The sequence below is a fragment of the Halyomorpha halys genome, unplaced genomic scaffold, assembly GCF_000696795.3.
Source record: "Halyomorpha halys isolate HHAL.00 unplaced genomic scaffold, Hhal_1.1 Scaffold1539.1, whole genome shotgun sequence".
In the NCBI taxonomy this organism is placed as follows: domain Eukaryota; kingdom Metazoa; phylum Arthropoda; class Insecta; order Hemiptera; family Pentatomidae; genus Halyomorpha; species Halyomorpha halys.
In genome coordinates, this window is record NW_027112669.1 from 426,502 (window position 1) to 442,430 (window position 15,929).

The 15,929-nt window shown below is 32.9% G+C and overlaps 1 protein-coding gene across 4 annotated transcripts; it reads left to right on the forward strand.

The window, feature by feature from the left end:
* Positions 1 to 623: 623 nt before the first annotated feature.
* On the forward strand, positions 624 to 10,590 carry LOC106689987 (glucose dehydrogenase [FAD, quinone]). 4 transcript variants are annotated; one of them, XM_024361108.2, is made up of 5 exons: positions 624 to 1,829; positions 1,936 to 2,043; positions 3,866 to 4,023; positions 4,108 to 4,278; positions 8,641 to 10,590. In XM_024361108.2, exons 3-5 carry the CDS (start codon positions 3,867 to 3,869, stop codon positions 10,038 to 10,040), a joined length of 1,728 nt encoding a protein of 575 aa, XP_024216876.1. In that variant the 5' UTR covers positions 624 to 1,829; positions 1,936 to 2,043; position 3,866; the 3' UTR covers positions 10,041 to 10,590. The 4 variants fall into 4 exon arrangements, with proteins under 4 accessions (XP_024216876.1, XP_024216877.1, XP_024216878.1 ...); XM_024361109.2 differs by having other exon boundaries at positions 624 to 2,043; XM_024361110.2 differs by lacking the exons at positions 624 to 1,829; positions 1,936 to 2,043 and adding an exon at positions 2,051 to 2,166.
* Positions 10,591 to 15,929: the final 5,339 nt, after the last annotated feature.

Genomic DNA, 15,929 nt, shown 5'->3' on the forward strand with positions numbered 1-15,929 from the left:
ACTTCTGATTTGGTAGATTAATGTCTTTTTGCTATACATGCTACTGAATTGTATACTTTCTGTACATTCACACACTTTCTTCTTAAGAATTATTCTGAAGATCAGTAAAATTCTGGTTGATTTCAATAAGTAGTAAACTCATAAGCAGCGTAGGGGGTGAAAGGTTATGCTTTCAATATTATATATTGGTAAAAACCGGAAGAAATGGTACTTCAAAACGACACCATTTAATTTAGCACTCTTGAGCTACTAATGAGTTTGAGTAAAAGATTTTATAATGTAATTCTTAGCAATTTTTTTTTTAATTAGAGTCTTTAAACTTTGCTTTTTTTTTTTTTTTTAAAGAAAAATATTCATTTTCTGACATTTATAATTTATTTATTTGTTTGAATATAACTTACTACTTCTTTTGTTTGTGCTTCTGTGACATCCTGTGCTCAAGCCTCCAGAGGTATTACCAAGTTTCATTATTCATTAACATCAACTTCACTAATAACAATTAATTTGTTAAAGTAGGCATGCGAGTACGTTACTGGGCCTGATGACAGATTAGGATATATCCCTAGCCGAGATTCTTTTTTTTAACGCCTTTACTTTTTTACGTTATGGAAATTTATGTTTGAATAAATCGCCTTTGACTAAAACATTAATAATTTGCATAAAAAAGAGGTTGAGGTTGTGGCTTGTGTAGTAATGTGAATGGGGCTACATTTACATAGCTTGTTGTCACTTTACGTGTTGAATGGGCGTTGATGACCTCAGGGTTTTACGCCCTTAAGCCCCAGACAACAACAACAACTTTACGTGTTCATTGAGAAAATAATTTCATTCTTGAAGACTTCTGAAGTTGTGGATTGTTTACGAGTCAATATGAAATGAGATCGCTGCTAAGTTCAAAAATTTATTCAACAAATCGTCACACCAAAATATTCATCATAAGATAGTCAGAAATTTTTTATAAAATTAAAATTTAATAAGACAAGGGGAATGATTTGATGTAAGCTCGCGGCTAATGATATAATTTTCAAATCAAATCATTGCCATAAGTTTGAAAAATTATTTTTCTCGTTCTTAATTTTTTTTTGTCATTTGTTTATTGCAATTTACAAGTGAATACACACAATCCAACTTGTGAATGTGAAGAAATTATATAAAACATGATGATAGATAGTGAGAGAATTACCCATAGGCAAATAAGATCCTCATTGAGTATTCTAGTAAATTTAGGGATTAGATTAAAAGTAATCTGATACCAATTCTATAAGATTCCTTCTACTACTACCATATCAACGACTTGTTCCATAGATGTATTCACAAACGAAAAATCATTAACTTTGAAATATAGCTAATTTCCAAAAAAACAAAATGCAATTTTCAGTGAATAAAGTAAGTGGACTTAAAAAAAAAACAGAAAAGGTAAAAGTAGTGAGATTGGCCAATTTTTTTTTCTTACTCTTCTTTCAATTTTATTATTTTAAACATCATAGATTTTTAAAATTTGTCATACAGTATGACATTTTACATGATAGGACATATACATACAGAGTGAGACATATTATCCAGAAGATTCCTCTCAATACAATATAACCCTTATTGCTGCTCTATTGCAATGTAAGTAGATTTCGACAAAAGAATCGTTCCCACAGAAATCTTATAGTAATATCAATATTCAATGAATAAAAACAACTATTATTCAACTTCTTTTTACAGGTTTTTCCCATTTTCCTTTGCCCTCTCTGCTGTCCTTATAATTGGTATTACTTCCCCATGTCCAGAGAACAAGTCACTCATTCAGTTACATTGTCTTTAGGTCAACTTACAAAAATTAGGTAAGTCAGATGCGATTCGTTAACTCGATAATTTTAATGTTGGAAGATAAATAGAAAAGTTCAATAGACTTGTTAACAAAGTTATTTCTGTTTTGTATGCGATAAGAAGAAAACGGCTTGGTATGCGATAAGAAGAAAACGGTTAAGAAGTTAATACAAAAATATTTAATTTATAAGAGCGCAGATGTTTCTTCTCGTTTCATTCACAGAGCAGGTAACTCATAATTTAACTTTGTTTTTACATACATCCTTCGTTCGTACAGCATATTAGCCAATGACTGTTGGGCATCTCTTCTACTTTAATTTTCATGAACGTTTAGATACACCAGAAAAACAGGTATTTTGTTTATGTGCTTATTTTTTCATAACAATTCTACCCGATAATTTTTTCTAATGATATCATCAGTGTTATGTTATCCATCATTTCTATCAATGACTATTGCAGTTGCAAATATTCAATAACTAAAAAACCGACGTTGTTGAATTCGCACTTTTTAGAGAACATTGACGATGCATCTATTTTTCCCTTGTTATATCTCTCGCTTGGAGTAACAACAATGCCCTAATTTTGAAATTAAAAAAATGAATCTGAAAAAACTAAAACTGAAGCTTTTCATATATAGGTTTATGAAGCTATATACGTCTTAAAAAATAATTGTTGCTTGCTTTCCTGAGCTATTGTTTGTTTTTGCATGTAAACAATTTATCTTTGACAGATAAACGTTACATAAAAAAGTATATACTTCTATATATAGATATTGGTTGTTGTTCCGAGTCAGAGATATGTATCTATAGGCGGAGTAGTAAATGCTACGGCAATAAAAGTGTATTGATTTTTGATCTTATCTAATATATATAGTCTTATATTGAAATTAAAATTGAAATTTTTAGATTAGAAAAGAGCTCGAAGATAGATCTTGATTAATGACAACTTTTATTTTTAAAAATGTAATATTTGGACAGAATTATAAATTTTGAATATGATCATTTCTTCGTATTCATTCCACCCAGTTTATATTTTAGGTTTACCCTTTCAATTAGAACTAAATTAAAATTGAGAAGTTAGAACTTGAACAGTTTTTTTCTCTTTTTTTCTTTGAGAATCCTCTTATCAATTTGGTTATGCGCCATTCAAGAGAATGGACTATTTATTTTAAGGCCCCATTCTCATTTCGACAGTGAATTCGGACTCGTAGATTATCTAGAGAGATTACCGCATCGTTGGGACTCGGTGGACTGCCAGCCCCCCCCTCTCTCTCTCTCTCTCTCTCTCTCTCTCTCTCTCTCTCTCTCTCTCTCTCTCTCACTCACTACCTCTCACTCGCTCTCGCTCTGCAACTGGAGAGCTGTTCCCATCCAACAGGGATCCAGTAACTTCCTGCCTACATTCAAGTGGGTATATTTGTTATACACATTATTTATTGCATATTATCTATGTTATATTAATGATCTATGTTATATCTATCATCTATGTAATATCTATATTATATTAATCACTTGGTAGGCAGCTTTTTATTAACACCGTCTTTGCAAACTTTTTGGAGGCCCCAAACACATCATCAGGAGTCGCCACGAGTTCTTCTAGGGACTTGGGAGCCAATCGAGCAAGGAGAACTCACCAGCTAAAGCCAGTCTGGCACATGTGTACATAGGGCAATCAAAAATTATATATTTTACGTTTTCCACGGCTCCGCAGTTACAGTTAGGGTCATCCCTTTTTTTGAAGAAGTGCAACGAAGAATTGATGTCATGCCTTATGGAAGGTTGCACTGTCCTGTGTTCTATCTCTACCTATTCATTTGAGATCTCCTTTAGAAATGTTTTTGGAGCTCTATCAGTTAATTAGATTCTATAATATATATATAATAAATTAGATTCTCCACATGTTTTTATCATGCCATAATATCGCTTACAGCAAATTTACTTGATGTGTATATGTATATGTATTGAGTTGTAAATATCAATAAATAAATTATCAAAAAAAAACAATTAAACAATAGTGAAAGTTGTTTAATAAAATTTGATTTTTATTTCAGTATGCAGCTGTCCTTATCAGCCTTTTTCATCTGGTTTTCAGCAGCTGTCAATTATTACTTTCCTGAGCTTATCGATCTGAATCTTAAACCAGCTAATACATTACAATCAAAACTAGATCGAGAATATGACTTTATAATCGTAGGGGCAGGGACTGCCGGTATGAAAGAATATTGCATAATAAAAATGACCAAAACCTAAATCCTATTTGTTTCATAACTTTACGGTCATGTTTTGATTCTAGGTTGTGTTGTAGCAAGTAGATTGACAGAAAATCCTAACTGGAAGGTTCTCCTAATTGAAGCGGGAGGAGACGAGGATGCAATAACCAGTACTCCATTTTTGGCTTATTTCTCGCAAAATACAGAAAAGGACTGGAATTACACTACCGTCCGGCAAAGACGTGCTTGTTTAGGTAATAATGATTTTTTATTTCCTCTTAAAGATGGTTTTACATTATGAGATAAGACACGGCTCGTGGCACAATGAGATGAGAGGATATTCTGAGATCAACCTTGGGATGATATTCTTTAAGTGAAATTTCTTCATATGCGGCAGAGTAAATTGGCTGGATCAGACTTAATTTATTTTGAGAAATCTATACCTCAGGAACTATGTGACGTACAGATTTCCATTAGCAATCAAATTAAAGATAGTTTAATGTACTATACAGTAGTTTATGACCTTTACCTTCGTAGGAATATTAGTTTTCATAAAATTTGCTAAAATAAATTAATTTATAGCTGTTCGGACAATAAGTTTGATTTATGAAAAACTTTATTTCAGAAACCATTAAGCGTATAGATATCTATTAGCACTGAAATTAAAGCTAGTTAAATTTACTATAAAATAGGTTTTTATGATATTTTTCAAAATAAACTCACATAATGTTAGTTTCTAGTTGTTCATATAATATGTTGGATTTTTGAAAATATATATCTCTAAACCCATAAGACGCACATATGTCTACCAGCACTCACAAATAAATCAATTTATTGTCACTGATGTAGAACAGGCTTTTGATCGAGTCTGGCACTTGGATCTGCTTTACAAACTCCATAAATTTCTATTCACCCATTACATAAATTCACACCATCACCCAGGAATGCTATACAAGATCCGTAAATTTATACCCCCTACATACTTCCTCATTATCTGTTCTTATCTCTCCGACAGATTATTTCTAATAAATCGTAACAGTGCTTATTCATACCTATTCCGTCAGTCTGCTGCTGTACCTCTGGGTAGTATCCTTGGTCCTATCCTTTATACAGTTTTCACAGCTGACATCTCACACCCATCCTAACACTATCCTCACCATGTATGCCGATGAAACATGTCTATTGTCAGTGAACAATGATCCTTATATTGTATTCCAAACCCTCCAATCCCACATCACCACGCTTGAAGAATTGTTCCAAAACTGGAGGATTAAAATTAATTCCAATAAATCCCACCAAATCACATTTACCCTTCGTCGTAAACCCATGACTACTTGCCCTACAGTATCCTATAGTAATACCCCTCTTATTCCTGTTGAACGGATCCGTTACTTAGGACTACATCCGGACAAACGACTGACATGGAATCCTCATACAAGACTAAACAGACAGGAAACTCCTCGTCGATTTCGACTATTACAACATTTACTAGACAAACGGTCTAAATTACCAATCCATTACAAAAGACTGATCTATATGACTATTATAAGGCCTATCTGGACATACGGAGTTGAGCTTTGGGGCTTCACTAAACCATCAAAGTCCTCTCGAATCCAATCCTTACAGTCCAAAATCATTCGTAAAATCCTTAATGTTCCTTACTTTGTCACAAATCAAGTCATCCATCAGGACCTCAATGTTCCATATGTTGCCGATTTGGCCAGAACCAGATACCATTCCTTCCATGATAAACTTGTTTCTAACCTGGCTTCTCCTTCATTATCTAATAATCCTCCTAGGCGTCTGAAAAGAAGATGGCCACGAGATATTCTCCTCTAGAAATGTTATTGGAGTTCTATCAGTGGGTAGATTCTCCACATGTTTGTATCATGTCACTATGTCACCTACACCAATTTACTTGCAGTATATATTTGTATACAGTTGTAAATAACAATAAATAAATTATTTTTAAAAAAACACGGGATACATAAGCAGACGTCACAATTCGAGCAGTAGTATCTTGTTTCCTTCCTCACTTTTTCCCACTTATTCGCTACGTACAGCACATTACACAAAGTCTATATAATTTGGCCTTATTGGCAGTTGGAATAATATCAATAAAATGTCTTTCTGTCAATCGGAGCGGTGATGGAGTAGAGGAAGGTCTTTGGTATCTTGGTACTTTCTTGTGGTATTTTGCTATTAGTTTATCTATCAGTACATAACCGGATTATCACTATCACTGGCATTTAGGGTTAACGAGCCACTACTATTACTACTATCAACATCACTAACAAAAATACAATTTTATATAATTCACAAAAACTATTTTTAGAACTGATGAAGCACTAAACTATGATGGGAAGGATTGTGTGATGTGTTTCAAAGTCGAATGCATACTGAATTCAAAACTCAACCTTGTCTCCTTCTTCAGCTATAATAATCTTAGACAGGAAGCCAAGAATCTAGCCATAGTATTAGATATCTTAGGTCCAGATTTTGTTAATAATACATATTTTATTACACTTTAAATTAGAATACAAAATTATAACATGAGCACACAACAATATAACTGCACACACTACATAACACTATTTGGAATCTTCCTTTCCCCCTCCTCATAACAATATTGGCAGAAAAACCAGATAAAGATACAACAGGTAGACTAAGCAGTTTGAACGCCTTACCCTGCAGTTACATACAGGTAGATGACTTCGGGGTTTTGACAGGTTATTGAATTGAATAGGATTGTTGTCAAGGAAGATAAAAGAGGGCGATAGCTCAGTCACAAGGCATAGTCAATGGGCAGATGATTATTTTCTGTTTCACTGAAGCCGTAAGTTAGCTCTGTGGGTTTGGGAACCCTCCGAGATCCACCCACCCTCGTGAATTGGTTCCCCTTAATAGGATAAAAATCTAGCGGTCGAGCATGATTCTGATCAAATCACCTGCTTGCTCAAACGTTGGTCAAGTAATAGTACTTCCGTACAAAGTACTGAACCCCTGACTCCACATGGGTTGTAGCGGTACAGATTTTTTTCTTTTAGTTGGAGGTTAATAAGGAAGTGAATGTAAGAGGAGTTTGGATTTGATGAGGATGGCTTTATATTTTCCAGTATTCACCTGAAATTTAGTCTCGATGAATGAAAAGGCATTGGTTCTTGAAAAGAGGACAGTAAATTTTACATGTGGGCATGATGGATGGATTGATAGAGCACAATGAATACATTAATGAAGCAGAAAAGGTTAACGAAGTAGGGTTTATCAGGAAAGTCTGAAAGTAAATTGGTATTAAAATTCCCGGACTTGATCATGTTATTGACGAGAGGGTCATAAGTGAGAGGAAGAATTCGAAGGAGGCCTTTGGTTTGAGTTTTTATATATTTCGCATATTGCCATGATGTAAAACAAGCTATGATGAAAATAATGGAGAAATTTATCAAAATATGATGGAATAGATTGGGAATTGATATGAAAGGTTAGGAAGATATTAGTCAAAGGCTCTCTTGACGGAAAACCCACCTATTTCCAATCAGTGAGAGAGCTAAGCCCGTTTGGCTTGGTTCAACCTGACCTCGATGATGACTAGTTTTCTTTTCAGGCCATTATTTTATATTATTAGTTTTTCTATTGTTTCATCTTTCCTTTCAAATGTGGTGGAAACCATACAAAGCAAAAAGTAACAAAATTATAACAAAGTAGGTCCACTCGTTCAATAATATAGCTTAGTTCAGTAATGTAACCTGCCAACATTTTGAAATGGTGGATGACAATGGCAAGTTCCGAGATTCATCCTGAGTAGACTTGTGAAGTTGGTTCCAAATCTAAAAACAAAAACAGATCCTAGTATTATCAGAGAATAGCCATAGGCAATGCCCAACGGGCGGATTTTATTTAAATTTAATTCTTAGAATCTTCGTAGGTATCTTGGAAAGTAAAACCTTATATTTTAAGAAGTGTTCAATTTTTCTTGCATTGTGGATTAAAAAAGTGGTTACAAAAATGATAAACCAAAAAAATAGTTTGAAAGTTTCTTTTTAAACTAGGTAACATTGTACAATCGATGCAAGGAGCAACTTGTCTATTAAAGAATTTTACATGAACATCAAATCAAAATTTATTTACAGAGATCGCAAATATTTTTTTTAAATATAGCACCATACATATCACACAGAACAAATTACACACACATTCAAGCTTTTCCTATTCAAATGCAATGGATTTAAAGATAAATTGGCAGTAATCGAAATGCCTATTGAAGTAGAAATTTAATTAAAATTGGAAAATTAAGTAGATTTTGTCTGATGTATAAGCGCACTCTAACATACAGAGTGCTCTTTGAATAAGAAAATAAAATAATGTAATGTTAAAAAGTCAGAAAGTAATGCCCGAGCGCTTCGGTTTTTTTGCGTATACAGTTATGTACTGTACATATACATAGAAAATTGTATATGTACAGTTATATTTAGTACACTAAAGTGACTATATTTATTTTATGAATTAATGAAAAAAAATTGAAAATGATAATAAACATTCTAAAATCTTTGTATATGATCTTATGACTTTATAGCATACATTTTATCTAAGTCGTTTTAAGTTAAATTCTCTTCTTTCAGATCGAAATGGCAAATGTACTTACCCAAGAGGAAGAGTGATGGGAGGTACTGGCTCTCTTAATTATATGCTTTACGTTAGAGGGAATAAAGCTGACTACGACGAATGGGAAAGAATGGGAAATTATGGATGGGGCTACAAGGATGTGCTGCCATACTTTAAAAAAGCAGAGAACTACAGAATACCATATCTAAGGTCTTCACCACATCATGGAACATCGGGACCGCTAAGCGTTCAACTAGCGCGTTACCAAAGTGGATTAGCTAGAGATTTTATCAAAGCATCTGAAGAGATTGGATTTCGTTTCGACGACTACAATAATGGTGATCAAAGAAATATCGTTGGTGAATCACAATTCAATATAAATGGTCCTCTGAGGCATAGCACATCTAGTGCTTACTTAAACCCTATTAGAAACAGAACAAACCTTTTTGTAATCAAGAGATCTCGAGTTAAAAAACTTTTGATACAACAAAATATTGCTAAAGGTGTAGAGTACGTCAGGAATGGAAAAATAGAAACAGTTTATGCCAAAGAGATAATTTTATCAGCTGGTGCCATCGATACGCCGAAACTTCTCATGCTATCGGGGATAGGTCCCAGAGAAGACCTCCAGAAACTCGGTATTCCAGTAAAACGAAACCTTCCAGTGGGAAAGTCATTTAGGGATCATCTAACCATCACTTTCTACTTTAAACTTGAAAATGCTACAACGTTCACTCCAGACGTTTGGAGAACAACAGATTCTATAATCGAATTCACAAGGAAGAAACAAGGACCTCTCTCGGCTTTTCCTAATGAAGTGACTTCGTTTTTTAACCCATTTGATAAGGAATCTCCGCCAACAATTCAGTTGCTACACAACATTGGATACGCAGACATGATAACAGGGTCAGACATGAGCTTGCTATGGTGTTTTGTTGGGCTTCTTAAGCCGAAGAGTTTGGGAATCTTGAGCTTGAACTGCAGTGACTATAGAAATCCTCCATTGATAGATCCTAACTACCTCAGTGAAAAATCTGACGTTGATCATATTAAAAGAGGAATTGATAAACTTTTCGAATTTACTGAAAGTAATGCGATGAAGAAATATTCTCCTAAATTTACCACTGAGTTTCAAACTCGTTGTAATGGTGTACCAAAAGAGCAATTAAAAGATTGTTTTTTATCATATTATTCTTCTAGCTATAACCATCCGGTTGGTACAGCTCGCATGGGCCCTATCGAAGATAAGTTTGCTGTTGTGAATCCTAGTAATCTAAAAGTGTGGGGCGTCGACAATTTGCGGGTTATAGACGCTTCTGTAATGCCGGACATCCCATCAGGAAACACTAATGGACCGACTATCATGATTGCAGAAAAAGCTTGCGATATCATTAAAGAAAATTACAAATGTAATTGATGTTACAATTTTAGCTATCGTATTCTTATTTTGCGGAAAAATTATTTTATAATCGCAAAAATCAGTTGTATATTTAGTGTTTTATGAAAGTTGAATGTGGTAGTCAACTTTCATTAAACTCTAAATATAGGGCGATTTTTATGATTATAAAATAATTTGGATGTGATTTAGTCGGAATCATCTTCAATCGCCAGGTTTCCCCCAATATGGAATGCACATTCTATAGAGTCTCTGTGTGCCCCAGGGGAGTTTTCCGACACAAGGATCAAACCACGCCCGATAAAACAAAATATATAATTATCTAACGCTCTCGAACCCGGGACAGGAAGATAAGAGCACAGTGTTGTATAAATATATATTCATTTTCATTTCAAATGCTATTGTAAGAAATAACATTTATAAATAATTTTGTTTTATAAAACTGTAACCAATGAAATTGTAAAAAATGTAAATTATTTCAATGTACCAATGTTCTAGAAATATTATCTAGTGTCAACATTAGTTGCATTAAGAAACTAATTAATACATCAATAAAAATATTACTTCTCAATTACAACTTTTTTATGTTACTGTGAATTACGTGGCCCTTACTGTGAACAGATGACAATAGTTTACGTGTATTTGGGCTAAACATCTGAGAAGAATTTTTGGTTCTGTTAAGTATTGGTACTAAAATAAACTGAAACTCGATGCATAGTTATATCAGATTTAACGGAAACTAGATTTAGTACAATGCATAAAGTTCATAAGCCATGTGAGGCATATGTCAAACGTGAACAGTGACTCAGTAATTGGAGTACTACTGTTTGAGTATGTGGGGTGAAAAAGAATGGTCCTAGAGCCTAAAAGGAGAAACCAAATTATTTTCTTTAAATTTATGAAAGCTATGTACAGTTTTAAGTTTAGTACAGTTACTCTTACCAATCATGGTAGGAAGGAGGGAGGGAAATGTGAGCTGTTCCAGCAGTCACAAAAAATTAACATTTGAATTATTTTAAATAAATCATAATTGCGTTTTATTTTCTGTCAGAAAAAAGGTAAATTTTTTCTTAGATTATATAACGGGTATATCGTTAAAAAAGTAGACATTGAAGTATCCAAGGAGCATTCACCCAGAAGTTCATTTTATTTTTAAAAAATCTAAACTTATCTTTAAGGTTTTATTCAGTGTAGCACTTTCCTAAAACTACTAACAGCGCTAAAAACGTAATAGTACATCTTTTAAATTAGAGTTAATTTACTGAAATATTAGCCCTAATTGAACTTTTTACTTCTATGGTTCCCGAAAAGTTTTTTTAAAACCAAGAAATGTTTCCAAATGACGAAAAACCCATATTTTGGCAAATATCGTGGACGCTATTACTCCTTCGAAAATATTAATTATATAAAACTTTGTGCTGCATTCACCTACCTTAAATTTGAATGTTCTTAAATAGTTAATAAACATCTAATAGTTCTTGAGATACAGAAAATCAACAATTATTTTTCAAATAAAATATTGATCTCTTGTGAATTTATTTGATCAAATATCATGGAATCTGCTATTCTAACGGATATAAACAATATCATTCTATATTTTTCTTCCTTTATTTCGGATACTAATCGACATCTTTAGTTCTTATAAGTCCTGAGATACACTTTTTCTCAAACCAAAAGATTTTTTCAAACAACGAGTAATTAATATTTTGTTTCTTCACTATCTCAAATATTATGTAAACATCTACTTTTGCAAAGATAATCATTTACTGCTTTATAGTACCTTTATACAGAACCTTAGTGGAGCGAAGACCCATAACAGGTTTTAAAGCCTGTGGTAAGAAGAATGATGAAATCATATCTTCTTAAAAGTATCAGAAGATATTTGAGAAGTGTATAAGAATTTAATTGTAATAAATTTTGAACATTTTTTAAATATTCTGGTCATTTACAAAAATATTATTTATTTCTGGATTGATTCATCAACTATTGTACTGTTATAAACCATTTATTAAAGAGTATTGAAATTGAATTAATTAATTTAATTCTAATTCTATGTGAATATCAAGTAATTATATTCGTATCGGGGATGGACTTCTGTGTACGATGAACTTCGAAGCGATTTTAGAAGACATAACTTCCTAACAATAGTTTAATGCATTCTGGGAATTGCTAGAATTCTGATACTGTTCAGCCTGACACCAAGATCTCCGCCCATCCAGCAAAATACATTTTTACTTCTGTGTTACATTTGTCACTGGACGCAACAGTTACGATTCGTCTCATCGAAGAACACAGTCACCTCGAATATTTGTTAATGTCATATGGTAGCTTCTTTTCTACCGTATTAACAGTATTATTATTAATCAATATTATTTATCCTCGGTGACCACGTTGAGTTTCAATTTTTCTTCTGTTTAAAATGTAAGTTCCTTTTCTTTGTTTTAAATTAAAAGTGCTTTTCTTACCTATCTATGTATTTGATAAGCCAACGTTCTCGGCAACAGATCTTTAAACCAGCGGCCATAAACCTGAGAGGATAATATGGGAGTATAACAAATATATTAGCAATAACAATCATTCTATTTAAATTAAGAAGTCGGTATTGTACTTTAATATACATTGTAACTTTAATATACTTGATGTAAATTTGAATATATCTATATTACATTTTAATATATACTTGTATTGCTGTCCCCGATCGTAATATGCAGTATTGTTATAAGATAAGAGACCCAAAGAGCAAATAAGATAAACAAATACTTACGAGCTCTGAATGGTCCAATGCCCTCAAATTGAATATAAATTATGCACCCCTACGTTGAGTCCCAGGTGTCAGCGGACAGGATAGCGAAGTTGGGTCCCTCTGTCGCAAATGTAAAAGAGAGCCGGAAACACCAGGACATGTGCTGGTCAAACGCCCTAACAACTCCCTCCTCATAACAAGACGACATCACAGAGTGAAGTAGGAGTTAATGAAGCTCCTAAAAGAAAGAGATTTTGCCTGCTTCGACGAGGTCTACTACGTAGATACGGATGGATCCACAGGATATGCGAATATTGTTGCTTTCCCTAAGAAGGAGAAGTCAGCAATTATTCTGGATCCCATCGTGAGATATGAAAATAACGGCCTTGACCAGGCAAATAAAGGAGATAGGGAAAAGAAGGAAATCTACGATAAATGCATCCCTTTCCTTGAGAAGCTCCGTGAGGGATTCGGAAAACGAGACTTCAACGTGAGAGGCCATTGGTTCGGAGCCCGTGGACTAACTCACGCACAACTAAGAGTTTCATGGAGGATCTCGGGGTGGATGTCCAGGGCGTGGTTAGGATAACAAAAAATATAATATTCGACTCCCTGGGAAACATCCACCACCACATCCATGGAAATTATTGAGTAATGTAGTCATCCAGTGGAAGGATGACATGCATACATTGCTTATCTTATTTGCTATTTTGTTAGTTACTTTATTATTTTTGTATATATTTTTAATATTTATTCTATACTTATTGTATATTAATTTTAACATAGTTTGTTGATTTTTTAAAAAATTATATTTGTTACTTAAATATTTTTCATATATTTCCTTATATCTCAATCACTATTTTATCCATTAATCTGTAAAGACACATTGGGTTGACAAAGAGAAAATGAAAAAGGGGAAAAAAGGAGGAAAAAAAAAGAGTCATGTTTTAATGTTACATATTGCTAATGTTTATAATTATTGTTTTATTATTGTATACTTTTATAGGTCTGTTTGTTGTTAGATTAAAAATATCGTCTGATTAGACTAAAATAAGTATGCTGTGTGACTGGCAACCCAATGAAGTAGGGCAACACAACTTTGTATTTTAATAAAGATTTTCCTTCCTGCAGTGATGTTTAGAATTACTGTAAATAAACTGTGTAAACTGTTTCTGATTCTATGAAACCAATCTCACTTCTCCATTGTTTTATTTAGAATATTCTTCTGGATGTCATATAACAGTAATAATGTATTAAATCCTTTAACTGGCAAATGTAAACATACAGATGAACTTAAATAGGAGAGTTGCTAAACAATCGGTTTGGTCCTTGGGTTAGAGATATTGATAGAAGTAACTCCGTTTTCATTTAAATAATTAATTATAATAACAAATCACATGTAATACTGATAAATACCATAGTTCATAGGACAATGTTATCTCTGGTAGGACAGGACATATACAGAGTGAGACATATCATCCAGAAGATTCCTCTCAATACAATAGAACCCTTATTGCTGCTCTATTGCAATGTAAGTATATTTCGACAAAAGAATCTTTCCCACAGAAATCTTATAGTAATGTCAATATTCAATGAATAAAAACATCAATTATTCAACTTCTTTTTACAGGTTTTTCCCATTTTCCTTTGCCCCCTCTGCTGTCCTTATAATAGGTATTACTTCCCCATGTCCAGAGAACAAACAACACATTCAGTTACATTGTCTTTGGGTCAACTTATAAAGATGAGGTAAGTCAGATAAAGCATATGTTAGTTTAAATGCGATTCGTTAACTCGATAATTTTAATGTTGGAAAATAAATAGAAAAGTTTAATGGGCTTGTTAGCAAAGTTATTTCGGTTTTGTATGCGATATGAAGAAAACGATTAAGAAGTTTAAAAATATTTAATTTATAAGAGCGCAGATGTTTCTTCTTGTTTCTTTCACAGAGCAGGTAACTCATAATTGAACTTTGTTTTTACATACATCATTTTTTTTTTTTTTTTTTTCTCACCTCCTAGAAAAATAAACATAAACAAATTAAATATATACAATAAAAATGTATGTATACATACAGGCAAATATTGATCTTGTTTTGCCAGAGTGGCATTATAAGATAAGTTGCCGGGTCCGCTGAAGGCGGTGTCATCAATGATGGCTTACGGCAGACTCATGCTTGTTATGTTTATACCGATTGTTTAGCAACTCTCCTATTTAAGTTCATCTGTATGTTTACATTTGCCAGTTAAAGGATTTAATACATTATTACTGTTATATGACATCCAGAAGAATATTCTAAATAAAACAATGGAGAAGTGAGATTGGTTTCATAGAATCAGAAACAGTTTACACAGTTTATTTACAGTAATTCTAAACATCACTGCAGGAAGGAAAATCTTTATTAAAATACAAAGTTGTGTTGCCCTACTTCATTGGGTTGCCAGTCACACAGCATACTTATTTTAGTCTAATCAGACGATATTTTTAATCTAACAACAAACAGACCTATAAAAGTATACAATAATAAAACAATAATTATAAACATTAGCAATATGTAACATTAAAACATGACTCTTTTTTTTTCCTCCTTTTTTCCCCTTTTTCATTTTCTCTTTGTCAACCCAATGTGTCTTTACAGATTAATGGATAAAATAGTGATTGAGATATAAGGAAATATATGAAAAATATTTAAGTAACAAATATAATTTTTAAAAAAATCAACAAACTATGTTAAAATTAATATACAATAAGTATAGAATAAATATTAAAAATATATACAAAAATAATAAAGTAACTAACAAAATAGCAAATAAGATAAGCAATGTATGCATGTCATCCTTCCACTGGATGACTACATTACTCAATAATTTCCATGGATGTGGTGGTGGATGTTTCCCAGGGAGTCGAATATTATATTTTTTGTTATCCTAACCACGCCCTGGACATCCACCCCGAGATCCTCCATGAAACTCTTAGTTGTGCGTGAGTTAGTCTACGGGCTCCGAACCAATGGCCTCTCACGTTGAAGTCTCGTTTTCCGAATCCCGAATGAAATTTGTTAAATAAAATTTTATTTTTATTTCAGTATGCAGCTGTCCTTATCAGCCTTTTTCATCTGGTTTTCAGCAGCTGTCAATTATTACTTTCCTGAGCTTATCGATCTGAAT